The 27,266-nt window shown below is 52.5% G+C and overlaps 7 protein-coding genes across 7 annotated transcripts; 1 reads left to right on the forward strand and 6 right to left on the reverse strand.

The window, feature by feature from the left end:
• Positions 1–3,531: 3,531 nt before the first annotated feature.
• Positions 3,532–3,965, reverse strand: B0T26DRAFT_134190 (uncharacterized protein). Its single transcript, XM_060433370.1, has one exon. It carries the CDS (start codon positions 3,846–3,848, stop codon positions 3,600–3,602), a length of 249 nt encoding a protein of 82 aa, XP_060300259.1. The 5' UTR covers positions 3,849–3,965; the 3' UTR covers positions 3,532–3,599.
• Positions 3,966–7,616: 3,651 nt separating this feature from the next.
• Positions 7,617–10,564, reverse strand: B0T26DRAFT_747738 (armadillo-type protein; the record flags this gene model as incomplete). The annotated part of the gene is made up of 3 exons (XM_060444878.1): positions 7,617–7,718; positions 7,785–10,403; positions 10,463–10,564. 3 exons carry the CDS (start codon positions 10,562–10,564, stop codon positions 7,617–7,619), a joined length of 2,823 nt encoding a protein of 940 aa, XP_060300260.1.
• Positions 10,565–11,717: 1,153 nt separating this feature from the next.
• B0T26DRAFT_134314 (uncharacterized protein) lies at positions 11,718–12,724 on the reverse strand. Its single transcript, XM_060433371.1, has 2 exons — positions 12,375–12,724; positions 11,718–12,309 (listed from the first exon to the last, which is right to left on the reverse strand). The coding sequence occupies exons 1-2, from the start codon at positions 12,543–12,545 to the stop codon at positions 11,935–11,937; spliced, it is 546 nt and encodes a 181-aa protein (XP_060300261.1). The 5' UTR covers positions 12,546–12,724; the 3' UTR covers positions 11,718–11,934.
• A 576-nt stretch (positions 12,725–13,300) lies between these two features.
• On the forward strand, positions 13,301–14,971 carry B0T26DRAFT_636488 (N2227-like protein-domain-containing protein; the record flags this gene model as incomplete). Its single annotated transcript, XM_060436832.1, has 2 exons — positions 13,301–13,404; positions 13,831–14,971. 2 exons carry the CDS (start codon positions 13,301–13,303, stop codon positions 14,969–14,971), a joined length of 1,245 nt encoding a protein of 414 aa, XP_060300262.1.
• Positions 14,972–16,431: 1,460 nt separating this feature from the next.
• On the reverse strand, positions 16,432–18,080 carry B0T26DRAFT_638744 (concanavalin A-like lectin/glucanase domain-containing protein; the record flags this gene model as incomplete). Its single annotated transcript, XM_060437069.1, has 3 exons — positions 16,432–17,384; positions 17,441–17,746; positions 17,831–18,080. The coding sequence occupies 3 exons, from the start codon at positions 18,078–18,080 to the stop codon at positions 16,432–16,434; spliced, it is 1,509 nt and encodes a 502-aa protein (XP_060300263.1).
• Positions 18,081–20,597: 2,517 nt separating this feature from the next.
• B0T26DRAFT_738133 (uncharacterized protein) lies at positions 20,598–21,944 on the reverse strand (the record flags this gene model as incomplete). Its single annotated transcript, XM_060443546.1, has 2 exons — positions 20,598–21,893; positions 21,924–21,944. 2 exons carry the CDS (start codon positions 21,942–21,944, stop codon positions 20,598–20,600), a joined length of 1,317 nt encoding a protein of 438 aa, XP_060300264.1.
• Positions 21,945–24,428: 2,484 nt separating this feature from the next.
• B0T26DRAFT_134551 (uncharacterized protein) lies at positions 24,429–26,719 on the reverse strand. The gene has a single exon (XM_060433372.1). It carries the CDS (start codon positions 26,495–26,497, stop codon positions 24,854–24,856), a length of 1,644 nt encoding a protein of 547 aa, XP_060300265.1. The 5' UTR covers positions 26,498–26,719; the 3' UTR covers positions 24,429–24,853.
• Positions 26,720–27,266: the final 547 nt, after the last annotated feature.

Genomic DNA, 27,266 nt, shown 5'->3' on the forward strand with positions numbered 1-27,266 from the left:
ATAGGAGTGTTCTGTTATTCCCAATTCGGACTGCTATTACGATCCATGTGATCAATATTAATGGAATCCGAGAGCCAAACAAAAGGCTTGAAGTCTCTCCGACCTCACTGCTCTGCCTCCACTCCACTACCCACTCCCCACTATCACATCATCGCAATGCGCACCGCAACACTATGCTCCGAGATCGCATACAGCAAAGTTTACTCGACGGTCACTACCGGGACAGCATATCAACGCCGATATCTTCTGTACGTGGATGATCTCTCCCGGCCATGGTCTTTCTCTAGGGTTCTAGGGTTATGATGGCTGCTTTGTATCCCCAGAAAGAGAGGCGAAACAATAGGGGCGTTGCCTTCTCCAATACATTTTCTCAGTTTCCCTCGTCTCTATCCCCGGAATATGCATGGCAACCCTAGCACAGCATTAGAGGGCGTTCACTATATGCTCCGGGCTTCGTTAGTTCTAGTTGCCTGCTTTAATAAAGCTCGTCTGACGCCAAATCGCGGTGAGGATAGAAACCCTTGGACGGGGTGTCACCAAGCTTTCTAGCCAGCTTGCTTTCGTAGTGAGTAGGCATGGAACACAGACATAATATAAAAACGTATATACACTAGGCAATTAATGTATCTACGTCTCCCAGAGGTGCCCCCAACGCGTGCTTCACCAAGCACCAGAGCTGGAGATTCTTGGCCGATCTCATCACGGCGCACGGCTAGGTGCTTGAACTATTCTTCCGATCCCAGCCTCTGCAGCTACCCGCTCCCAAGGCAAGGCTTCCTTTCCGCTGGTGCCTTCTTTTTGGGCGTTCTGTGTTTTCTTCACTTGAAATGCCGACGATGTGGTTACTTGGTCAGTCAGTCCGAGAGCCCTGGCTGTGTTCTTGTCTCTGTGTAATATCACAACAAACCGGCGGTTGAACAAGTGCGTCCATCTCGTTGCTTTCTTTCTTTTCTTTCGTTTTCTTTCTTTCCTTTGCTTCCTCGGCATCGTCATTCAGGCAAGTCCCCACAAAGACCTCAGATGCAGTTGATGTGGCGGAGGCACTCCACGATATACCAGCCAATTGCCACGTCGGACGTGCAAACTACCTGGGGTAGCATTAAAGCATGCAGGCGGGTTCCAAGCGGTCCACAAAGGAAAGTGAAAATGAAAATGAAATACGGAGTAAGTAAAGTAAAGCACTCAAGAAAAAACGGCTTCGCCCAGAGAGGTAAGTCGGTCAACAAAAAAGACACTGCCTCGGTAACTCAACTGTAGGCTCTTGTCTCTCGGATCACATCCTTATTAGCCCGTCCGCCCAAGTTCTTCTCCAAGAACGGAGTGCCTTACATCATCGCCCTCATCCGCCGCCAAATATGCCGAGCGGCAGTTTGGCTGACTTATATGCCCCTATCCACCTACCTAGACAGGCAACACGTAACGGCGGGGACGTGTGTGTAGTCAGTTAGTGGTTAGTTCCATATACACAAGCCCGGAGCATATCTGAGGTGAGAAGTGATAGCCCTATCCTACCCCGGACTCCTTCACCCGTCAAAGAGAGCTGTCATGTGTTTTGACCCCTTTATGCGCCAGATACCTCGAGCAAGCGAGGTATGTTTGATGTTGTTGTTGTTGTTGTTGTCGTCTTTTTCGTGTCAATGCTTGTTGGCGAGTTCCAACACTTACACAGCCCATTTACCGGGGGTGCATGGAAGCAACCGTATAGAAGAAGCAAAAGGCTAAAAGAGAACCAACAACAGAGGCCGGATGAATAATAATTATACCGAAAAAGACAAATCGGGATATAAATCGTGACAAAAATGCCCCCCCGGATCCCTCGGACCGCAGTGCGCTTCCATGTCAGAGAGATCTCCGTCGTCAGCGATCCCCCCTCATCCACCCTTGTCAACGACGATCTACTCCATACATACAGCCATAAGGCGATCCTCACCAGCCAGCGAGTGAGGCAGGTCCCCGCGGGCCGCTCGGGGATAGGTACATACACTTATGAGCCGCCCAAAAGCCGGGTCGGTCATTTCGTTTACATAAGCCAGGGAGGTGCAAACTATTTTTAGGGATATGGAATGCATGCCATGTGACGTGCTGTGCGATTTGTGGCAGGACACGTCTCGTGGAGAGTGTTTTTTTCTTGTTCTTGTCACAGCAGAGGATAGATAACATGACCCAAACCTTGGGACCCGGCAATTTGGAATCAGGTCGCAGCGTCCTCCCCCGGCATCGGACATGAATAAAAAGGAGGGAAAAAAGGATTACAAACGTGACGTACAACGATCGCCTGCAATGAGCCGCCTTCTTTTGGTGGTCTTCTAGAAGGAACGGACAGGGCCACAGCATTAACTTCAAGCTTGGTCGGTACATGCCTTCCATTGCCTACTCAGTAAGGCAGGCGGGCAGGTAGGCTGTGTGCTACGGTGTAGTTTTCTAGCCCCTTCTTCTCGATGCACAGGCACATACATGCTGTAAAGGCACAGGCACCACAGGGCCATACATGCAGGTTGTGCCTTCCACACGGGATCCGGCCGGGGCATGGTATGGGTCGCCGTCATCCAGTCCTTGAAGGCCTGGGGGGGGAGCTCCCACTTGGCCGGGCCGACTGGAGCTCGTGTCGCTTGGTAACGCGCGCTTTCGCAAAATGGAAAAAGAAAAGGTTTCTGTCAACCGGCCTAATTGGATACTAACCGAATTCCCAGCCCCTTGGGCACCGTTAGGTAACATGCGGGGTGGTAGGGGCGGCGCTCTGAAAATAGGGCTGTCTAACCTGTCTGTCTGTTCCCTAGTGGGACGACGAACAAGGGCGGCGATGGCGACGGCGATGGTAGCGACAGCAGACGAAAAAAAAAATGCATGAATATGAAAGCCGGGATGGCAGATACCTAATGTTAATTCCTTTTTTTTTTTTCATTTCCGGTTTCCAGTCCTGCATACATATCGTGCTTCAACGGCATTGCCTTCCTGCAGACGGATACATGATGCATAGCTCTAGTGAACGCCTCGGCAACGTTTGGCTGGCTGGCTGGCCTGATGGGGTAAAAAGAAGGGAATGGCCGTCGGAAATTGACGCAACGGTCAACACTTGTTTTTTGCTCCGTTGGACTGTTCTATTCTGGTGAGGCGCATTTTGCCACAACAACGCGTGTCCAAAGCTCAAAAGGGCAGATATGTCTAGTAACCAGCTAGAAACGTCAGGTCGCGCTTGTTCAACGTGGTTTAGGAGAGCATCTCCGCGGACCTTTGGCCGGCCTCCTGACAACTGTTCACGTCTATATGTGGCTTTCCTTTACGGGGGGGTAGTCTCATTGTTTTTGCCTAGTCTCTGTCATGGTATTTTAGGGCTAAAAACCGAAAAAAACCAAGAAAATAAAAATGATGATAATAAAAGACTTCATCTTTCTCGATTCTGTTTAAAAAGAATTGCCCCGTCAAAGTCCCGTAGCTGCCGAGGCTTGTGTTACCTGCCTTTTTAACTTTGCTTCGCTTGCAAGACTCCGAGAGGGCGAAACGCGCGCGTGTGCAGGGGGTTAGCCGTCTAAGTGCGGGTGGTTGGCTCTGTGTTCAATATGTGTTGGCAGATACACAACGAGGCCCATATTCGCTGACCACTACGGACGGCCAAAAAAGTAAAAAGTGCATAGATTTAATTTCTTCGTGTTCACCAAGGGACCTTTTTCCTTCTCTCTCAGCCACCCCCAAAATCTCGGCTGTGCAAGCGACTTCTGTCCTGGTTTCCCCGTTTCGGGGCGGCTTTTGTCGTTCTTGCTCGGTAGTATCTCCCGAAGTGCCGGGGGCTCTCGACCGCGAGCCCAGCACGTTAATTTGGTAAAGACGAGAAGAAAATGCCTATCCATCATCCTTCATGCGGCATACGCAAGCGGATACTCTGATCTTGCTTGATGATACTTGGATCAGCAGCCGGAACCGCAACCATAACCGCAACCAGAGACGGGTAGAGTGGCCAACGACACAATCTCACGTCTTCTTTCATCACCAATCAGTCACCCAAAGCCAGTCAGCCCAGTAGACGTTCGCCGTCCACATGACAGTCAAAAGTGGTCTGTGGGCGGCTTCGGGCTGCGCCGAGCAGCATGACACTACTGGGCTTCTCTCCTTCCCAAAGGGCAACTTTCCCCTGCACGATGCAACAAGACGTCCACATCCGGCGGCGATTGAGGCGGTGCGCAGACCTCAGATTGAGTTTGAATGGAGTCCCGGCGGGCCGGGTGGTGTGGGGGTGGTTTCTATCTCGCCTTCTTTTTGTCGCTTTCCCTTCTCATTGCTTTTCTAACTGGTTCCATCTAGGCTCTTACGGATCTCCTCCTTCCCCCCAAACGCGGTTCGTCCTGACGTGCAGAAAGCCGCACATTTGAACAGCCACACGCTCACCGCTCTGGCGGATTAGGCGTCTTTAGACTTCTTACTACTTGGCTTGGCTCTATCCTCGTCCTTCCTTTTCGGCGCTTTCCCGGGTGGCGGTTGGCGTCCGCCCTGGCTACTACTGCTAACAGAACGGCAACGTTGCGTTGCGGTGAAGCCTGGGCCCTTCATCTTTTTGATGCTATGAGATGATCATGTCGTTGATTTGGTCTATTTGCGCCCAACCAAGTCCAAGGAGGCAGGAAGACTCTAGCAACAGTTCTAACGTGCGTTTTTTGAAACAGACTAGGCTGTTGGCCGAGAAGTCTCATAGATCTACCTCAGGCTCAGGGCGCGAAGCCTCTTTCGTTAGACATTCTTCTATAGTCCCGCTCGCTACAAATCATGAACCCCGGCAGGCACGTACTGAGGGCAGTGTAGCTTTCGGCAGCTAGTGCGAGACTGGAGGGGCCGTGCCGAGCGTTGAAAGAAGCTCATGGCCGGAAAGTGGACTCTATCAGAAGATTAGCCCGGCAAGGGCTCATTGCACCTCTATCCGTTCCCCGTAGAGCTAAGGCAATTGAAGATAGCTTGGTTCCTTTAGTTATGCTAATAACGAGGTTCTTGGGCTTTGCTATGGTTTCCCCCAACTGAGCGTCTACTAGCCACCATCTTGGCCCCTGCCTAACGTACTTGAATGCGACACAAGAGGCTTACTAGCCTCTCTTTCGCGATACTCTGGTCGTGGGTTCATTACAAGCGTGTGGAGATGCTCGTTGCCCACTGGGGAGGGGCCCAGAAAGCCGAGCGCGGGCCGCGACACCGGAGAGAAGACGTTAGCTACCCAAGACTAGTGCGAAATCTTGACCGGTTGGCCGTCAAACTCTCTTGCTGATTGGTAATTTGTGGCATTACTAGTAGTTCGCTCAGGGTGAAGTGGAATATTCAAGCATTTCGTGGATCCTCTTGCCAGGCAGCGGGTAAAACTTCTGGCCTTACCCGAGTTTCCATGATGGAACACCCCATATAATACCCCACGCCACGGACCCCCTTCAATGTCCACACTTCATTCTCGACATGTAATTAGAGGCCCTCTTCAGTCTAGAGAGACATCATAGAATGATTTGAAATAAAATAAACAAAGCGAAAATAACTGCTCTAGCCTCCAGAAGAGGAGAAAGAACCCGAATGAACATGCCTAGCGATACGAGTCCACCAGTGTTATTCACTTGGATAATATTGCATTACACCGCGGTACATCTTGTTCCTAATGTTTTACATTCTAATGCGGGATATGGTCACTAAAGTGTAAGCTATATCACTCACGTAACTTCACGACGGTTAAGGTTAGCTGTTCAGGGGGCGGTAAACAAAGAGGTAAATAAAACCTTAAAATTATATGCCAACCAAAAAAGAAACCCCCAAAAAACATACAACACCAGGGATTCGCTGGTCGTCACCGACCCAACTACTGATCTGGCCCTCAATGGTTTGTCAAGGGGAGAGCGGACGGGATCCCGAATTCTTCACTGGGTATGGTCGTATGTATCGTAGTCTCTAACAGAACCCACTTATCTAGGAGAAAGGCCGTCGAGGACAACCAGACTCCCTTTTACATGTCGTGCCATGCTTAACTTTAGTTCGACAATAGGTAGCAAGTAAATGATATTTGTGTGGAACCTGAGTCTGTAAGGAGCAGCCATAACAACTCTGATGTTGGTTATCTCGTAGCGGCGAAACAATTTTGCGTCATCTCTTGAGTACAATCCCTACTCGGCACCTATGTGCACATCATGTTTGTTGCTTGTGACTTCCAAGGCTTTCTCAGAAAATCTCAAGGGCCCTAGTAACAGCCCCAGCCTCCTATCAAGGAGATTGTGAATACGTTATGGCTGATACCTAGGGTCTTAGAGACTGTCATACCCCGGGAGTCAGTATAATAAAGGATTGTCTTATTTGATGCGTTTTATGTGCCCCGGGCGAAAGCTTTGATCTTGCATGGTGGTGGTGATAAGGTTCGTGGGTCGGCTGGTATGACTCTATCGGAGTAGTCCCGTTCACTTGTTGGGCTTTTTGCTGTACTGCGGTAAATGCTCAACTGTGTTCATTTTGGTATGTACGTGGTGATAAATCTAACTAAGGTACAGAAAGGATTGTCTTAGAATCGTTTAGAATAACCTATATGTCTTGATCGGCCGTATATGAAGGACAGGCAAGCTTGACGGCATTTAGAGCAAGGCCTAGGAGTTGAAGGAATTCACTGACAAAGCTCTCAAGCCGTGCTGGAGTGTTTCTTGATGTGAAATGGTGGTGTTATGTAAGGTGCTGTATATTCTCTCAGAGGTCGAAAATAGGTGACGAGACCAAAAATGGAGAAACTCGACCAAGTTTAGTACCACTGATAAATAAATAAGGCACAACCTTATGCCCCCCGGGTTGCTGGTTGAGCCGCAGAATCCTCCACGACACGTCTTTAATTGGCTATTGCTCGATTATTTTCCAATTTTATTCTCCTCGAATATATGTATTTTATATCTCAAGTGATGTGACTGGGATACTTCTCTTTTTGGTTCTGACAAATCTCATTTTCTTTCTTTACATTCTTCCCATGAGCAGGCTCACCTTGAGCAAAAATACAAGACTACTATACATACTCTCCCTAAGTACGTTTATTGCAGAGTGATAGGGCTTTCTAATTCACTTTAGCTCGGGCCTTCGGAGGCCGTAGATCTCCCATTGCATAGTTTCAGTGTGTTGCATTGCCTTCATTCCCAGTTGCTTGGCCACTCAACACAGGTTGTACACCACCTCTATCAACCAGCGGGCCAAACCATGTAACCGGATTTCCCCTCGCTATCAATTCGCTTATAACCAGTAGAATAGATGGACAACGGGGTTGGCTCCATCAGGATCTCCCTGCCAAGCCTGGTTCACCCTCTCTCCTCTCCTCCGAAAAAAAGATTTCCTTAAATTTTGGTGCACGGTGTGGCAATAGTTTCGTCATTCAGTGTCACTTCCTCACGAGCCCGCTTGCTCGGCTGGTGTTGAACTTGCAGAAAGTCGATGCGTGAGAAGGGGACGCCTGCCGTTGGCATCATTTCTGTCGCTGGTTGTATGGAGGTGGTGGGTAGCCTCTAAACAAGGCACAGGTCATTATTGATTTCAAAAATGGACAGCTATCTACGGGAGTGTGCAAAGATGAACCGTAACTCGGTAGCCCGAGTCAGAGCCAGGACATTGGATTTCAATTTCAAGCTGAAACGACACTATATGGCGTAGTGCATCTTCAGCGCTTCCCGATCATGGGGCTTCATCTGCCCAATAAACTCATTGAACTGGGGAATGAGTTGCTGGTATATGTTGAGAACCTGGCAAAGAATATTAGCATTGGACCGAAAGTGTCCCGAATAACATTATTGGAGGTTGTGACTCACGTTCTGAAATACGTCGTGCAGGTCTTGCTTGACCGGCGTCCGCAACTTCAGGTCCCGGTATCTCGCGATCGCGACAAAGAACTGTAGAAGAACATTTTCGATCGCCCGTGGGTTCTGGGCCACAACTAGGCTGAACCCCTTGAAAGCGGTAGCCTTCTCTTCAGATGGGTCGATGTCTTCCATCGCATTCAAAAAGTCTTCAGCAAACGTTGGCAGATGCGGAGCGAGTACCTCGTAGTTATCGATTCCTAGCCTTCCTAGCGCGATAGCGGCGTTCTCGACAACCCCCCTGGGAATCCGTGGATTGCTGTTGATTTCAACGAGGAGCTTCAATAGCTCAATAGCATATGGTGCCATCTCTTTCTTGTATTGCACGGCAATCTCGCCCGCGCTCCAGCAGGCGTTGTTGACAACGCCAAACCCATTGTCAACCTCCTCGTCCAGGATATGGTCCAAATCCAGGCGTCGGAGCAAAATAGGGATCATCGAGGGTAGGAACTGCTTTAGCTGGGTAAAACAGTACTTCGCGGAGTCTCCAAGGAGAGCATAGGCAGACTGCTGAACCTCATCGGCAGGGTCGTCCATGCAGAAACTCAACAGCTCGAAGAAGGAAGGCTGGCTACTGCTGACCAACTTAAGTGCCTTCTCTTCGCCAAGAGCCTGGATGATGGCGCTCAGAAGATCCAGGCTAGTCACCAAGAAGTCTTTCTCGGGCGTATCGAAATTGGAGTTGTTGGTCGCGGCTATAGACTGCTCCAAGTTCTGGTGAATGATGTTGACGCACCGCGCAAAGATGGGCTCTGCATAGGGAGAGAATGCGTCGCCCAGGGCCATGGCCACATAAGACAAGCACTCGAGAAGCGGGAAGAGCTCCCGTGACTGATCTGTAACTTGACGCCACCGGTTGATCAGAGCAGGCATCAGCTCCCCGCAAAGCTCAGGCCGAGCTAGCACGGGCCCGATGTGCTCCGCCAAGGTCTGTACGCAGTCATAGAGAATCCACCTATTTCGGTCCTTGTACCTTGCAAAGCATTGAACGTATTGCTGAATGATGGGCCCGCAGAATGGCTCAAGGTGCTTCCCCGCCTTCTCCTCTAGGTTCGCCATCGCGGAAGCTCCCGCCTCTTGGACTTTCTTGTTCTTGTCGAGCATTTTCCTGAGGATGCCGTCCATCAAGGGCATGAAAAAAGTATTCTTTTCTGTCGGATCTGCCAGGTTTGCTGCCCATGCTGAGTACCGGCCAAGCGTCCAGCAGGTGATCTGCCGAACTACCGGCTCCGGGTCCTCAAGAAGGCTAATGAGATACGGCACGAGCTCCGGTAGGTGCGGAACGACCACATCCATACAGCCTTCAGCAACAGCGCCGAGGGCAAGAACGGCAGCTTCTCTGGGCGGCCAATCTTGGTGCTTGAGGTTTGTCTGCAGGTAAGGCAATATAGACGTGAATACTGGACCGCCGAAGTCATTGGCGAACACGTCGAGTGCCGCAGCCGAGCACTTTCGGAGTGTCCATTTCTCGTCCGGGTTCTCATCGCCGCCGTCCTCCAAGTCGAGCTCGCCTTCCTCCAGATCGGCATCCATGTTTGCGAGCTTTTCGAAAGCGTTCTCATTCTGAGCCGGATCCGCCGATGCCTCCTGGTTAATATTACGCTTCAGGTTCTTCTTGGCAAACTGGGGTTTGAGATCCTCTTCTCTGTCTTCTTCATCTTCATCGTCGGATGCACCTCCGAGAAGAGCAATATCCTCTGGGCTGTACACCATGCACTGTAGCAGGACAGGAATGATTTGTTCCACATAGGGCTGGAGCGCCTGCCACAGGTTCTCGTGTTCCCCGACCGACAGCCAGAATTCAGCAGCTTCACAGGCAAGCTCCTCATCCTCGCTCTTCTGCTGGTTGATTATGTAGTCCACCAGCCCGCCGATATGGGGCAGAAGTTTGTCCGGGCGGGTCTCTACGAGACGGACAAAGGCGCGGCAGACCTGGCGCCGAATATCGGTTACGGGGTCCTCAGAAAGATAGAACAAATGCTGCAGGAGGTCATCGATGGAGTTCAGCATAGCTTGCGATTTTCTGGGGGTGAAAACGTTGATAGCTGTCAGGGCCTGTGCCCGGACCTTGGGCAGGGGGCTTTTAGTTGCCTCGATTAACTTGGGCAGGAGGAAGTTGAGGGGTCGCTGGCCATTGTGCTCCCTCTCCAACAATTTCGTGTTGTCTTCGCAAATCTTTGCCATCGCCGCCATGGCGCCCTCTTGAGCCTCGTTTGAAACCTGGCCCGTCTCGTTGCTGAGCATCTTCAGGAGCTCGGGCAGTAGCTCGGGCCAGCTGAACAGGCCTCCCCGGTTGATGAGCTCTGTTGCAATATTTCCCGCGTAATTCCGAACTTGCGAGTTCTTGTCCTGGATTCCTAGGGGGACTGCCAGCTTGATAAGAGCGAGGCCGGGATCGGAAATCTGCTTGAAATTGGTCTTGATATTGTTCTTGAGCATGATGGCAGCTGCGGAGCGGACAATATGCCAGTCAGCGGCGGTCAGCGCTAGGTCCTGGGGCGGCGTGGAGCTCGAGAATATAAAGGCCAGATAGTTGTTGATATCGGGCGACGACTTTGCTTGCCCGAGCATCTTTGCAGGAAAGACGAGTTAGCCCATGATCGCGGGGGCGCGGGACCATCACATCTTACAATCTCGGCTTGTTTCTGGGCAGCCTTGTTAAAGCCACTCAGAGAATCCTTGAGACACGTCGCCAGTGTCTTCAAGGACTCTTGGTTGGGTTGCCAGTCCATGGCTGGGGTCGAGCGACGTGCGAGCCGCAGGACTGGGAATCGTAAATGCGGTGGCGAGTATCGCTGCTTCGGCGTCGTTGATGCAGTGAAGACGCAGAGACAAACTCAAGCGCGGCGACCGTCTGTTACAGTTGAAAAAACCCACGCGAACCTAGAGGTGCTGGTCGACAGGGCGCAAAGCCTTTCTTTTGGTGGACGATGGTCGTCGGATATCGTGTCGACTAAGAAGTGGGGGTAGGCCCAGTTAGCTTTGCTTTACCTCGATCGTCAGGCTTTGAGGAACCCTTGGTCGCACAAGAGAGAGAAAGCCGGGGAACGAACAGGAACGACAGCGCTCGTGAATTTGGAGCGCAGGCCTATGGAATATAAGACGGCTCTTTTTCAGTTGCTCACCTTTGGGGTTCTGGAGCTTTGGCTGTCGGTCGAGGCTTGATCAGGTTGTGAAGTCGGTAATGTGGGGTGTTTCAAACGGTCGAGTTGGCTTTTCTTGCTACTAATTTGCGCCGCAAGGTTCTTGAAGCGAGGAGGGGTCGTGGGTGAGGGCCTGGTCGATGGCAGCGTAGCGGGATAGTGGGGCATTTGACAACAAGTGGAGCATTGAAGCCCAACCGGCCAACCATGAGGCAAAGGACAATACCATCCACCCCAGCGGATGTTGCTCAGTGATTCGGATCATTCTCCCCACCATCGAGGATCGGTTGCTGCTACCCAGAAAGCGCCCATTTCGGCTCAGGAGGTCGGGCGCCAGGCACTTGGTCTTGAACAGCAGATTAAATTGAAGGGAATAAATGGAAAAGAGCTGAATTCCCAGGTAAACAAGTCGGAACCCAAAAAAGCCCCCAAAAACGAATGACAGTTTGGGACGTACGCAACCAAAGTGTCGTCAAACAGCACATGACACAACGTTTCTGTAAGACCCATGCTTGGATTTTCGGGATGCAGGAATAAACGTATCTCCGCTTCACTTAGCTTGACTGACTGTATAACAACTATGTGGCCTTCTTGCCGCCTGCGACGACTGCCTGTCAGGAGCACACCGGTTGGAATATCAAGGAAAGCAATTCGGCACCGCCTGGTGACTCTCTTTAGACTACTATATCCTTGTTTATCGACGGTAAAGCCGACTCCCTTTCACAAGGTTTCGGCGGCCGAGAGAATCCCCGAATATACAAAAGTTCTGTCCACAAAGCCGTTGGGCGGTCTCCGGTTACGGCCTCCGGCTCGGGTTCTCCTGTTGTTGACTGAGCCGCTGCGCCATCAAAGCTAGGCCACCTATTATTACCCTCACACAATGGGGCGTATTGCAAATAGAGCAGAGGGCAGAGAGCAGAGTTGAGCGACAAACTCGCTAGTGCCGCAGGAGCTACGTATCATGTAATCAGACAAGACGCGCTCGGGACTAGGCGCTGTTCGCCGACCTCAAAATTTGAGGCCGAACTTAGATCCGGTTGAGAAGCAAGCAGCATCCGTAAGGACCGGAGCGGCGACTGCTTAAGGGCCAACGGCGCCCACGGCCTTGATGATGGGTTGCAACTTGGACAGGACAATTTGGGCCACCTGTTTGAAGGCCTCCATCTCCTCTTCCATGGTGCCCCAAGGCCGGCGTTGGCAAAGCTTATCGAGTTGCCCACGTACGTAGGAAGTTGTGTCTTCTTGGCTACAATCTTGGCTAGCCGTGTCGTGAGCTCAAGTGTTGGCTCCACGGTACAAAGCGGTGTTGACAAGGGCTGTGTTGGATTGTATTTCTGCACTTGAGATTTAGTTGTCATGAAACCAGAGCAATTACAGATACAAAAAAGGAAAAACGCACATCAGGCAGAGCAAAAACGAATGAGCCCAACGGAGTGGGTGTACCAGCTTCGTCAGCCGAGGCTGTGGTGAGAAAGAGGGTGATGGCTTTTGCTTTGATCGTTAAGCTGATATAGATGCGCGTGTCCAACGACCGCGGCAGGGGGATTGACAATTGGGTGAGCTCGTCCATTGTCTGTTTTCTTTTTTATTTGCGCAAGAAGTTCTCAAAATTATTGCTAAATTTCCACTCAGGTTTGGTCCTGCTGTATGATTATGGTGAAGTCGAGTCGCTTTAGGAGTCACCTAGTCGCGTTAAACAGATCCATGTCCTTGAAGTAATGAGATTTGAGCCTCGTACGGGCGGGCATCCAGCGCTGTCCTGGCATTCCTTTCCTTCAGGTCTCTCTTGGTGCTGCCCAGCCCCGCAGTTTATCCGGCGCCCAAGTTACCGTACCACGCGAGCGTTTGGGCAAGGCCCATACAGCTCTGCCTAATAAAAGCCAAGCAGAAACTCAGTTAAAAGGATTTGATGTAAACCCCACGAGCGAGGAGGGGACTACATGCCCTGGCCGGGCATTCTATGGACTGAGTCTTGCCGAACATTAAATACCTAGGTAGGTAGGTATTCTTACCCATTGCCAAAATTTTGCAACGATTCGGTTTTTCTCTTGATGTTTGGAAGCTTGGGTAAAGATAGGTACATACGAATACCTACCTAGGTACCTTAGGCATGGCAGGCGCAGGTCAGCTTGGGCGCTTTCCGCAACCTTTCGACCCCCTGAGCAATGACAATCACGCGCCCTGTATTCGTAATTACAGCTCGCTACTAGCCTTACCGACTGTGGAGATGTGCATCCACACATCGCCTTCAATCCTTACCTTGGATTCAGTTCTGCCAGCTTCAACACAGCTTCACCTTGCAGCCTACCGAGTCTACCTACCAAAATGAAATCGGAAATAGATGAAGAGGCGATGTGGGAAGGCATCAAGACTGCGACCGAAGATCCCGAGGAGCTCAAAGTTATTTGCTGTGCCCTGGACTCGTTTCTGTCAGTGACTCCCGTTCTCGATCGCCCTCCTCTCTCGCCCCTCCTTACCCCCCTCCTTCATACGAAGCTTCAGCCTCCACTTGTCCAGCTTGCCTCTTTGGTCTTTACAATCTTCAAAACATTCCCAAACACGAAGAGTTCAAGCGGCTACTTGTTTAGCAACGCTCGCAGACCCTTGCGGCGCAAGCAAATTATGGAAAACCAGAGTCATCTCTCATGGCTGGTTCACTTGATATGCCAGGCATCCCAGTGCTCCAGCTCTCACGACCATACCTCCTTCAGCTCCTGCACCTTTCCTCCATCATTATCACTTTGTCGGCATAGCCATGCTTTGTTCTGTCTCGCTTCTTTTCGGTTTAATAGCTGTTCTACAATGAATACCTGGCAAGCCCCGAGCGTGCTTCCTGTTGCTAACTCCTGGGCTAGGCAGTATGCAAAGTCGGCACACTTCCAAATCACACATCAGCGGAGACAAGCCTTTTATGCCCTACCCAGGTACCAGTGGGAAATGCTGGCGGGGCCTCCATTCAACTATCTCAAGACATTGGATAAGGTCGACGCCGCCATTGAGTCCAACGCCGAGATTTGCCGCGCAATAGTCAAGACCGGGCAACCTATGGTGCTGCCCCCTGATCATCAATCAAAGCCTGGCCAACAGTCATCTACTACTCCTCACTGGTCTGGATGGGCTAAAGCCGCTGATATTGATAAAGCCCGTACCACGGTCCGGCAGTTCTACCGTGACTGGACGGCTGAGGGCGCCTCGGAGCGAGATGCATGCTACGGCCCAGTCATACGTGCACTAGTTGCTGAGAAGGCGTCTAGAGAGCCAAAGTCTGAGAACCCGTTCAAAGTCCTCATACCCGGTGCCGGACTAGGCCGCCTCGTTTTTGAGTTGTGTCTTGAAGGATTTGCTGTTGAGGGCAACGAGATTTCATACCACCAACTGCTGGCTTCGTCGTACATACTTAACTCGTGTGAGGGCGCAGGCCAGCACACCATCTACCCCTGGGTCCATTCCTTCTCAAATCACCTGACTAGAGAAAACCATCTGCGAGGATATGCAGTTCCGGATATCCACTGCGGGACCGAGATAGCACGCGCACAGCTACAGGGCACGATAGGGACCATGTCTATGGTTGCCGCAGATTTCCTGTGCCTCTACAACGACCACAGCCATGCCGTATCCTATGATGCGGTTGCCACCGTCTTTTTCCTCGATACTGCTCCGAACTTGCTGCGGTACCTGGATGCAATCTTTCACTGTTTGAAGCCCGGCGGCATTTTAGTGAACTTGGGTCCGCTGCTGTGGCACTTTGAAAACACCCTCACTAACCGTTCCAACGACGAGAGCGACAGCGATAACAGTACTGGTGGCATAGCTGACCCTGGTCGCTTCGAGCTCACTGATGACGAGGTCATGGCATTAGTGACCTCTGCCGGGTTCGAAGTGGTCTCGCGGGAGACTGGCATTGAGGCGCCATACATACATGACAAGGACTCGATGCTCCAGATGGTGTATAAAGCGAGCTTTTGGGTAGCTCGCAAGCCAGAAACCAAGTCTTAGTACGCCTTAGCTATGTAACTGGGCGCTAAAATGTATCTCACAACAGTACGGGCATCGGCCTAGCCACTGTACAGCAGGTATTACGAATATCATTAGCGACTGCGGGATAGAATGCGAGATGGACATGGGCTAGCGTAGATTATCTGCTATCGGCACACCGAGGGTAAGTAATAAGTGCCATGTGCTGACGAGATGTTCATCCCCTGTTTTGAGTGTGCTCTTCTCCTCTATTGTCTGCTTACCGACCAACCACATTTCACTTCACTTGGATCATAATTCTTTCAACGTCCTGGCCAAGAGATAGGAGCAGAATCTGCTGCATAGAGATTTAAAGCCTTTGTCTTCCTCCGGCTCTCCATCATAACTATATCTACAAGGTGTTTAACAGATATCTCGACCGGCCATAACTATCTATCTACGTATTTTCACAGCACGGAGGCTTGTGAGCACAAACGAGCAAACGAACAAACAGACAAACACAATACAGTAGGCACGCAGTGAGCTAAACAGTTCGGAAGCCCAGTAGGTTAACAAATCAGTAAACAGGCCACCATAAGAATGTAGCGATAAGCAAGGACCGCATCAAATAAGAGGTAAATAGGAAGAAGCAAGACTATCCCACTTCCCACCCTTTACGCCTTAGGTTAGGTTCCGAAGTGGCATACAAAGTAGCAATGAACAACTTGATTTTTCTCTGCGGCACCGCCCGTGACCATTTTCTCCCGGATAACGACACTTTTTACTTTGCTCCGGGGGATTATTGCCTTTTTGAAACGATTGTGAGGAGTCGATAAAGCCAAGAATAAAGATAATACTTAATATAGTTATGTAAGAGGCAAGCTTCGTGGACGTAAAAAGATCAAACTCCCTTTTTTCTCTGCCCCCATCGCCCAAGTCTTTCATCTCTATCTCCATTGTGCAATTTCTGTTTGTTTTTGTACGCGTGGCCATTTAATCACCCCAGGAGAGAAAAGCTCTTTAAGCTGGTGCTGTTTTGCCCATCTTCTCGCTAATGTGTAGCGGCGATCGTCAGGAACTAGAAAGGGTATTCCATCTGAAATACGAACGAGAGAGAACGGCAACCTTCCCCACTGCTCCCTTTCTTCATATTGGGTATCGTACTACCTTACTTTAGACAAACCCCTCGCATGGAAAACAAAACGACATACATGACCCGCCGACCAGCCATCCCGAATGCTCCCTCATACCCCCGCTTGTGTAGCCAAAGAAGAACAGAAAGAAAAGCAAATATTTCGTCAAGTGATAGGTTTGTAGTAGATATGAGAGTAGGGTCGGTCTTGAGTCCCGTTCCTGTGACAGAATTCTAGGGAACCGGTGCCCGTCATATTTTGGCATTGGCACCGGCTCGCGTTCAAAGTCTTCGAAGCCCACCACCCTGGAGGGTCAATGGCAATCACGAGCTCCAAGGCTCTAATTAATATAACTCCAGCATCGATTTATCATCTGGATGATCTCGCGGTCCTGGTGCTGTCGCTCCTGTCACGCCCTGCTCCTTGTTGTAGAGCATCCTGGTAGCTAGGTATCGGCGGACTCGGGGGCCCTTGCGATGTGGTCCTGTTGCTACTCGAACCTGCCCTCACTGTTGCAGAAGAACCGCCTCGGCTCCTGGTAAGACGAATCAGAGGTGCGTTCTCGTCGTCGAAGCTACTTCTCCTGCTATTGTCACCAGCATCTGAAGGTTCAGGGCTGGTGTACTCTGGAGGTGGTGGATTGTGAGGATCGTGCAACCCAAGTCCGACGTTCGTCTGGCTCTCGCCAGCCTGCGCCGCCGATGCCGCCGCCGCAGCACTAGTGCTAGCCTCGCCGGTGTCATCTGTGGGCACCAGTTGGGCGAGGGAGATGTCTGTAGGGCTGCGGAGCGGTCCCGGGCTAGTTGGGGAAAGCACTCTGAAATTCCCCGACCTTGTCCGGTTGTGACCTGGATCCAGCACATTTGGGTTCTGCCTCGCGTATGTCTGGACAGAATGGCTGTACCTATGACTGCGACCTTGCGAGCCCGTGTAACTATCCTTTCTTCCCGCCTCAAGAAGAATGCTGCCCTGTTCCGAGCCGTATGGCGGAGGCGGTGCTAGGGAGCCAGTCATTGGAGCAAGGCCCCACTTCTTGACGTTTGCTTCGATGAAGACGAAGCCAGCCTGTCCAAAATTGACATGTGCAATGCTCGGCCCGTTTGCGCCGATGGCGGGGAAGAAATTCTGTGATTTCAGGCCGTGGACGACGTCTTCCAGCTTCTTGCCGTTCCTTGTGAAGAATATGGTACCGGTTCGCGGGCGGTAGCCGACGCCAATAACATCGCCCTGCACGATTTGTGGTCCATAGGGGGTCGGGTTGAAAGGCTGGTTGAAACGTCTGGTGCCGTTGGACAGATATGCAACCGAATACTTGTGATAGCCTGGATATGCCAGCGTCAGCCTCGACCAAAAACATCCCGCAGTAGAAGACTCATACCTGGTAGCCGGAACAACGGATAAGGCTTGGTAGCCATGCCTATGCTCATCAGAGTAGTCTCGGGCTTATCGTAAACCTTTGTCTCCCAATAGTAAACCTCGTTCTGCTTGGGAACAGGGAGGTTGCTCATGACGGTGCACTCAGAGTCAAAGAACTCTATTTCAGTCCGCGCCTCGACGAAACAGTTGGCGATTTCCAGCTCCGGCTCGAACTCCCAAGCTGCCACTCCCTTCTCCTGGATAGCAAGGTATTGTGACAGAGATATGTCGGTCTGGAGGGACTCGGGGGGATTTGCGGTGATGAAGGCTGCCATCATAATAGAGGTCAGTAAAAGTAGATAGCAGGGACACCGAGCTAGATGTGACCAGGCCGTTCAGACACTAGGCGTACCTTTGGCCCTGAGATATTCCGTCCTTTGCATATCGTCCATTGTCTCGAGGGCCTCGGCCTCCTCCCGCGCGAATGCTTGCTCGTCATCGTACTCTCCGGGGCGACCGATGCGGTCGAGAAATATGCGGCCCGACGCTGTGTATCTGAAGAAGTAGAATACGAAGAAGAGGATAGCGATCAGGATCGCCGACCCGAAAGACGATAACAGGGCGATGATGATGCCGTCCATGCCGGGGCTGTAGTCGGACATGGTGCGTGTATGTGTGCGGGTGCTTCTCAGGACACTCGGTATTATCGGGATGGCGGTTCGATGACGATCGTCGCTATCGCTGGCGTCACCGCCAAGCCCTCCGGCATCAGCGGTTGCTGCCCCTTCTCCGTATCACGCCACGGCGAAGTCTCCCCGCCTGGCCTCGCAAGTGTTACCAGGGAGTAGCAAGGAAAGGAATTCGAAGGAATGAATGACTGTCTGGTTAGCCAAATTGTCGAGTGGAGAATGGATTATGTCGAAGTAGACGTAGACGGCTGTGGCTGTTTGCGATTCGTACAATCAATCGTTGGTTGGCTAGGTGGGATTAGGGACGTCGGTGTGCGTCACGCTTGCCTGCTTGCTGGGGGGCTGGGGGGCGTCGCTGACAACAACGTAACGGATGGAGCGGGTGTCATTAATTGGAGCCGGCTCAAAGCTTGTTCGAAGAAATGCTTGACCAAAGGGAGAAAAAGACAAAAGAAGATGAGACGAGGGCATAAATTTTGATTGTCTCCCAGCGGTTCGAGTAATTACCAAGGTCAAGAGTCGAGAGAGAGAGAGCAGGTGGTGTTCCAGGTTTACGTACCTAGGCGATGGTGCCCAGGTCAGTTCGGGTTTGGTCCGGAACAGGTCGCAACCTCTGGGATGCCGCTGTCATGCTTTCACACTGCCCGCTTCGCAAATCGGTGCCTGCGTTTGTGCACTAACTAATGATCGAGTTAAAACCAGCGCTAGCTGATTGTGCATTATCAGAGTGGCGGGGGAAGGGCGTAAACGGGCCCAGATCTTTGGGGGGGTCGCAGGGGTAGGGATGATGCTGGCGGCGGAACGGTTGGAGATTTTGAGACCTCGAGACCCCTCCGAGAGCCTAGGCGGGTGGGCAAGGCTCAAGCCTGCTGGACATGTCGAATAAGGGCATCAATACCTCTATACTTCTCCCGCGCAGGGCTAAAGTTCACAACCTGCCGAGGGACGGAATTGAGGTTCCCTTACAGTTCCAACTTTCATTTCATTGGACACGATGCCCTTATCTGGCTGATCGCTCGGCGACATTCAATTCCTTCCCAGCCAGCCTGGATGACACGCAAAGGGCTAATTACATAGGTGAAGATGCGGTTTTCTAATCAACAATTGACGATGCCAGCTGTTATCAAGCATTCTTGGTCCGGGCCGCATAAACTCGTCCTTCGAGCCTTCCCTGAGAAGTCCCCAGCGCACAAAGGTCCGAACGGTTTCAGAAAGAAAACTTATAAATGCCAACGCACCGATCTGTTGACTTGAAGCAGCATCTGTGTCTGTCCGCGCTTGTGCTCCCTGCCACTGCCCGCAGCCAACCAAGGTCGACGGCCTGTAACTAACGGCCTAGAGGTTAGGTGGCCCTTGGCCATTGTTTCGAGTTGCTGCCCGTCGGGACGCCATTTCTGGCCCTTGTTTCTTTGCAGCTGCAGCTGCAGCCCACCACCATTCCTACGAACGGTTCTGTACAAACATATACCGCGCAGCAGCACTTGAATCTTGGCAGCGGCTCTGGTCAGCAGAAGCTGAGAGGTGAACGGGGCTGAGGGAATGATGCATCGATGGTTGTCAGCCCAGCCCTGCAAGGCCTGGCCTAGCCTATCGCTGGATTAAAATAGACCTCACTCTGTTTCGAGGGAGTTACGATCCGAACTGGGTACTGTACAATAATACTTTTTTCTTCTGGATGCCCTTCTTCTACTTAGTCTCGGCGATTACATTTTGTATGCGAGCAAGGGCGAAAGAGAGCAACAATGGAACGGACATGTATTATGCATCGAAAACAACACGACACAGGAGTTTGCAATTGCCTACCTATTTAGCTCCTGAACCTAGTAGTTCTTACCTTGCGTTAGCTTGAGATATGTTTTTCGTGGATTTACCTTCCCAAGTCTTATGAGACTGAAGCAAGGAAATATCCCAGCAGCTGGTTGGGTGAAATACCCGTGGAGGGCTCGCATGGCCTTGACAGTCTCAGCTCGATGAAATCAGGATGAGATCTGGACGAAATCTCCGGACATACGAAAATCTTCTACAGGTATCTGCTGGAGTCGGTATTGGAGCTGGGGATGGCTCTTGAATAACACTGAATGGCTCAGAGCTGTATACGACCAGGCTTGTCAATGATCGGAAATCGTCCTGTGTCCACCCAACCCCCCAGGCATCAAGGCATTGGAACAGATGATGTATTGATTCATATTTCTGCGTATCGATGCGTCGTAGACAGGTTGCATGTTGCTGTCGTCTAATAACCGGCATCGTTGACATGAAAATGATGTCCATGGGATGCCGTGATATAACGCCTGCAAGTGTCCCAATCTCAGAGCCCCCCCAATCTGGCTGTTCCAAGCTACCGCCTTTCATACACAGAAAAGGAGAACAAGGCAATACTTCCCCCCTCCCATAGCGACCTTGGCTACTAGTACTCCATAGGCACCCATCAAGGCAAGATGTTCCAATCGAACAGATAACATACTACATCCAAACCCCGTTCCGTTTCGCTCAGACACCGCTCTCGGAATCTCCCCCGCGGGTCCGCCTATACCCTGCGCCGGCGCGCTTCTTGCGCTTCTCCTCTTGATATGCAAAGTCGCTGGTGGCCGTGGAAGACGACGACGGCACGGGGATGTGGACGGGGTGCTGGTAGACCTTGGTGCCGACCTCGCTGCCCGTGCCGACGTCGCTCTCGGTCCAGCTGCCCGGGACGCGGGTGGCCCGCGGCGCGCTGGTGCGGGAGGTGCCGCTGACCATGCTCTCGGTCGCCTCGTCGATGGGGCGGAGAGACACGTCGTCGGCCCGCTGCCAGCTAAAGTCGCGTCGCTGCGTGACGGCGGCGGCGGCGGCGGCGGCGCGTTGCTCCTTCTCCTCGCGCCGCAGCCTCCGGGCCTCGGAACGCAGCCGCTCGTTCTCGCGGCTCGCGTTCTTGTCCGCGGTCGAATACACCTTTCTGATGCCGCTGGCGGCGCCACTGCTGCGCTCGGCGTCCTTCTTGGTGGGCGTGCTGGTGGGCGTGCGCTCGCGGTGGCTGATGAGTTCCGACGTCACGGTGCTGCCCGTGTCGGTGGAGCCGACGCCGCTCCCGCTGGCGGTCGACTGGCTCGGGTTGGTCGAGCCGTCCCACGTGCTGGCCTCGCTCTGCTTGTTGATGCCGCCGACGCGGGCGGGTTTCTCGTGACGGTAGCTGCGGAGGTGCTTCTTGGCCTCGGACTCGGCCTCCTCGTCGATCAGGATGCCGTCGGCGCCGACCTTGCGGCTCGACTTGCCGTGCTTGCGCTCCTCCTTCTCGCGCTCCTTCTCCTCGCGCCGGCGCTCCTTCTCGCGCTCCTTTTGCTCGCGCTTCTTGCGCCGCTTCTCGCGCCCGTAGATGTCCGACACGCCCCCGGTGATGCCCGTCATGTTAGTCGTCCCGCTCACCACCGTGGTCGCGTCCTCGGTGCTATTGTCGTCCACGTCCTTGTAAACGCTCCCGCCGCCGAGGGCCGTGCTAGGCGTGGCGCCCGAGAGGAGGGTGCCGTTGGGGCCCCTGCGGCGAAGGACTGTCGACTTGTAGTCGTCCCAGTCGTCCTTTCTGAAGTGGAAGCCGCCGTTCTTGGCCCAGAAGAAGAACCAGATCCCCCCGACCACGAAAGCGACCCCGAGAAGCGCGAATACCGCGAATACCGCATTGTTGTTGATTTGGTGTGGAGGAATTATGCCCCTGCTCGGGTCTACATTGTCGGCGTCATCCCGCGCGAGGAGAAGCGAGCGTGCACGCAGCGGTCCCAATGAACCGACGTCGGGCTGGCGAGCGGTGTGGGTCTTGAAGGCGGATGTCAAGAAAGCGTTCACGGCAGCGATCGCGGGCGCCATGGTTGAGGTGCCGCCGCACTGGAATGCGGAGTGCTGTCGGCTGGCCAAGCCAAGCTTGCTGAAATGGCCCTTTGACGGCCAGAGATTGTAACTTCGAGAGGACCGGTATGTGATGTGGTATGTGAAACTGTTCGTGTCGACTGGAATGAGTGATAACTCTTCGGAATTCGGATACTGAGAGCGGATCAAAGAGCAGGCAACGTTGCCGGTGTGGTGCAGTGGAGGTTTGTCTGGTGTTCCCGTGTTGTGCCGTTAACCCAGAAACCAAGGGGGCTGGCGTTGGTGGCTTGTGCGTCGGGGCTCGGGAGAGGGGCTGGGGGCGGCGAGGAAGGATGGTATGACGTCCGGTAAACAAAGGAAAATCGTCCTTCACATCACCAGGCAACGGCAGGGCAACGGCAACGACAACCCACGGAGAAAACCATGACCCACAAATAAATCTGCAGCCAATTAATCGATCCTGGTCGCCAAGCCTTCTTCCCCCATCGACCCCGAACTCCCGGCTCGCAGTGGTGGGGTAATCGTAGCAAGCCCCACACAGTACCCGCTCCTTCCCCACTATCGAATTCTCGCTTCGCCTTTTCGCTGTACAGCGGAGGTGGGTGCTTCATCTTCCATCGAGCCGTGTCTTACACAAATTGGGCATGTTCAAGCCTTGATCAGACCAAGAGCTTACGTGATGCCGACTTTCTACATGTAACACATTCGGACATTTTGGTCCTGGTCTACAAAGCGGCCAAGCAAAAGAAAAAAGAAAAAAATATTTGAGAAGCAGCAGAACTCTCGTCGCCACTCCAATCAAAGTGCCGTCAAGAAGCGGGGTGTGACACCCGAAACCTTTTCGCTGTCGAATTTTTTTTTCGGTGAGAGTGAACCAAATAACTGGGTCGCCACCTCTGCCGCTGTCCGCATGTGATTATTTATTTGGTGGTACGGACGGCCTACAAGTTCTGCACTTGGACGGGCAAAATTGATTCGTAAGGAAGTGTCCTTCCTTATTTGCGTATAGTACTCTGTACATAATGTTGTTACAGCACGCCCACGAATCTATACAGAGCACTTAGTATAGTCCCGAGCACGGAATAGGCAAGACAGACAGGCAGGGCCCCAGGCGAAGAGGGAGGAACCTCATATTATGGGAAGAAAAATCCCCCCCAATTCCTACGCCGTAAAAAAAATTCTATAGGGTATCGCGTTCTACAGCTACCCCCTAGAAAAGGTGTTGTGTTTCGAAACCGTATCACGACGCGCTGAGGAAAGATATGCGTAGGTGCTCATTACCCGCGTACTCCGTAGCCGCCAGAGCAGACAGCGGCCTTACAGATACCCCTATTTGATGGCGCAAGAGTGGTTTGGAAGCTGCCTAAAATTCCGTGTCAGGCAGGTAGGCATGTAAAACAGAAAATGGGTCGGACAACTCCCTAGACTTCAAAGTTGTCAGTGGGTTCTGCACGAACAGCTGCTATGCTATCTGGCTTATACCCTACCTGTCTGTTTGAGTCTTAAGGTCTCTCAGGTAAAAAAAAAAAGGAGACGACAAGACTATACTTTCCCTTGTCGATATAATTCACTGTCTTCTTTCATGCGCTGGCTTGGAACTTTGAGGGTTTCAAGTGGGATATAACGAGACTCCAGTGGATTTGTGTATCTGAAATGAGCTGGGAAATATCTCTGGGATATATATCCTGCAACTAGACATAAATTGGGACTCGCCTGCTCCTCCATCCGGGACCGACCACGACCAATTATAGATATAGCTATATCGACAATGAGTCTCCGCAACGTATAATAATAGCATGCCGTCTCTGGTTTCGGGTATTCCCCCCATCCAAGCCAGTGTAGCCGAGTCTTCTCTCTCCAGCAGCCGACCCAGTCTCTCGATGAGAAAAGGAAGCAAGTAGTAGACAGCCGGGGCCAAACAAAGCAAGGTCGATATCGAGGGGAAACCAGAGAGATGGCATGCCAATCCTCCACTCCTCCCACGCCATTGCAAAGAGCATAAACGCATGGGCAGATTGGTTTCCCATGCCCTCCCCTCCACAAGAAGTGTGAACTTCATTGCCGAACAAATTCTATCGTTGTTTCGTGTCCCTTGGTAGCAGCAGCGAATCCAACTCTTACGCCATTGCAAATGCGAAAAAAAGGCCTCAGCTGAGAAGACAAGGCTTTATCGCACAGCTTGGCTGTCAACATCTGAAGTAACGGAAAGAATAGTAACAGTAGAGGAAAGTAGAGGATGCCAACAGAGTCTGGTTGAAGTCAATCTTGCCCTGGCGAAGGGAGAAAAAGGAGGAGAATGGAAAGAAGAAGAAAAATCCTCCAATGTATAAATATCCAACAGACTGGACCAGCCATGGTCGTCCTTGGCAGAAGCCCATCGATAAGAAAGCTCGCTCGAATGAACCATGCTGTACATAATGCACAGGCAGAAAGTCAAAAGCAACCTTCCGGCCCGAACACACAAAAAAAAGGATAAACCTTGCAAAGGTGTTGGTATTAAGCATTCGATGCTGTTTTCCATGCCAATTTTAGGGGTATGACTTTTTCCGCCAACTGACTTGAGCCAGCAACAAGGCCGCCATGCTAGAAGCATAGAATACAGATCGAAACGAAGAACTGAAGGTGTATCCAAGTCCAGATCCCCCTTGCCCACTGTTCGTGGACCGTCCACAAGGGTATTCACAGAAGGTATTGATGAGAATATAAAAAAATGAAAATGAAAAAAGGACACGGAAATCCGACAAGGAAATGTCAACGCTCGCTTTGCGATAACCAGGAAAAATAAAATTATGCACACTAGTCGATATCGTCGTCCTCGCCCAGAGTGACCGAGTTTGTCATCAGCTTCGTCAATGTTGTCGTATCGTCTTCCATAAACACGAGGTCGTCGTTTGTGTCGCTAAATCCGTTCAAAAGAACCCCTCGGTTGGGGGATAGGTAGGATATGCAGGATAGGGAGGGATGATGCTATACCGGTCATACCCTCCTGGTATTGTACGTGAGTACGACCCGGCCTGCGAGTTCGTCCGAGTTCGGGTCGGAGGACGCTCGATTCGGGTTCGGCGGTCTTCGTGGCCCATGTAGCTTGACTGATCGCTGCTCGACCGGAAGGGAGTAGGCCCTCGGGAGATGATGTTGATCTCGGCCCCATCCCGGCATTGCATCTCTGCGCCGCCCACCTTGAGAACCGTGCTCCCCTTGACCCGGATCGTCACGTCTTCGTCGTTGGCGCTTGACCGCGTCGTCCTGGTAGTTGCCGACTCCCTGTACTCGCTCTCGTCGCGACTGGCCGACGACCTCGTGGACCTGCTGCTGCCTCCGTTTTTGCCAGCCTTGCGTAGGGTCTCGGCAGTCAATGGCACTGCTGGCCCGCCCGTGACATGGTCTTGGTAGATGGAAGCCTGGTGGAGTTTGTCTTCGTAGCCGCTTCCAGAAGACGCCGACTGGTTTGCATAGTACGAGTTGCGCCGGCTATTTCCGCCCGCGACTTCGGTTCGGAAGCCCCCGGAATCATAGGTCCTGTACGAGGCACCAATGCTTGGTCGCCTTGACCGAACCTTTAGAATGGGAGCGGGAAATTCAGACTTTTGCCCGGGAGAGATGTCATGAAACAGTGCATGATCCGGGGTTATGTAGTCGTCGTCGTCGAACACGTTGGATGGCCTATATGGCGCGGGAGTCGGCGGCGGAGGGCGGATAGCTAGAGCGGTTGGGCGAGCAGATGCAGGCCTTCGCGGAGGAGGCATCGTCCTCATGTCGTCGTCATTCCTGGATCCATTCCGGTGTGTTGACGGCCGCCTGGTTAGCGGCCTCCGATCCACAACGTCGTCGTAGGCATCGTATTCGACCTGCAGAGGAGGTCGAAAGCCCATCGCCGACGCTGGCCGAGCAGTGGAGAAGCGCTCTGGCAGGGTCCGCGTGAAAAATTCGGGCGGCTGTTGCATCACTACAGGTGACGGAGAGGGCGGCGGATAAGGCACTGGGCTAGCCCACCTATTTGATGGTGGATATGAGGTAGGTAAAGTCGGGGGCTGTTGGTAAGAGTTGCTGTAGTGGAACCTGGCATTTGCCAGGGGCGGGCGTGATGCGCCGCCGTAATAGCTGGAAGGCCTGGGATTAGAGGTCTGGGCACGGGGTTGCGAGCTTGCGGTGGTGACGGTTGGGTTTACGCCATAATAGGTCGCCTCAGCGTCTCTCCTCGGAAGGCTCGGTGTTGTCTTGGAGTGTTTTACGGGAGGGCGCGCCTTGGAAGCCATGATGACTTTTTTGTTGGAATCGGACCTGTTGCGGTCCTTTGTCGCCTTCCGAAGCGAGTCTCCTCGGGGGTGCAAGGTCGAGTCCGAGTCGGTGAGGCCACTCGTGATGGGAGAGGACGAGTCTCTCCTCGGATATTCTCTCCTGGTACGGCTTGTGTTCGACTTCTCCTTGGTCGGGCTCACGACTGACGCGGCGTAGCTTGAAGCTGCGTAGCGAGCTGTCTTCTCAATGGGGTTCCCCGACTCGTCGGCGTCTTCGACGCACGCAATATGTGTTGGTCGACTAATCGTAGACATTGCCGAGACGAGCAAAAGCCCGCAGGAACGTATTCAAGCGACTTGAAGCCGAATGGATGCCCCGCGGCACAAGAGGCAGTGAAGCCTCGGGTTCGAGGCGGCCACGATTGGGGATCTCAGTGGAGATGGCGGTAGTGGTGGTAGCAGGCGGTCAACCGTTGTAGTCGCTCAAGAATCCAACGGCGGCGGTGGATTGATCTCAACCTGCAAGTGGGGATGGTCCGATGGACGAGAGAGTGTACGTATGGTGTAGCGGAGGATAAACGTTTTGACTTCGGACGCCCGTGTCGAGCTGGGATGGTGGCGGGAGGGCAGCACCAAGACGAAGGAGGGACGAATTGTTTAATAAACTCAAAAAGGTGGTGGGATGCCTGGGCAGTGACGAGTTTTATTCACTGCGGGGGGGGGGGGTGCCTTCTGTGAGTGGAGGGAGGGATATTGGGGATGGGCGGCAGGGAGACCCGCTGTTTTCTTCGTCGGGGCCAAGGATTCGCAGAACGACCTTTATTTCTGGCTGTTCGAGCAGCACTGACAACCATGCGAGGCCCAGCCGGGACAGGGGTGTTGGACGGCTGTCACCAGGATGGGTGTCCAGCAACGCAGCACGCTTTATCGATAAAAAAGCGACCGCAGCAAACACAACACACGAGCGGGCGGGAAACGACCAGGCGACGGGTTGACACCCTCCCGTCACATCTAGCCAGCCTCTGGCGGCCTGGGCTCGGTTGAGACGGCTTTCTTCAGCGTTGACACCAACAACCTAGAGGAC

The sequence above is a fragment of the Lasiosphaeria miniovina genome (genome assembly GCF_030549165.1).
Source record: "Lasiosphaeria miniovina strain SMH2392-1A chromosome Unknown B0T26scaffold_2, whole genome shotgun sequence".
NCBI classification, from domain to species: domain Eukaryota; kingdom Fungi; phylum Ascomycota; class Sordariomycetes; order Sordariales; family Lasiosphaeriaceae; genus Lasiosphaeria; species Lasiosphaeria miniovina.

Bases quoted from the DNA above. Each gene is read 5' to 3' on its own strand.
- B0T26DRAFT_134314 (XM_060433371.1), bottom strand. From the start codon at position 12,545: ATGGACGAGCTCACCCAATTGTCAATCCCCCTGCCGCGGTCGTTGGAC. The intron at 12,310-12,374 runs GTGCGTTTTTCC...TCTCAAGTGCAG, and splicing joins TCGTTTTTGCTCTGCCTGAT to AAATACAATCCAACACAGCC.
- B0T26DRAFT_134551 (XM_060433372.1), bottom strand. From the start codon at position 26,497: ATGTCTACGATTAGTCGACCAACACATATTGCGTGCGTCGAAGACGCC.
- B0T26DRAFT_134190 (XM_060433370.1), bottom strand. From the start codon at position 3,848: ATGATGGATAGGCATTTTCTTCTCGTCTTTACCAAATTAACGTGCTGG.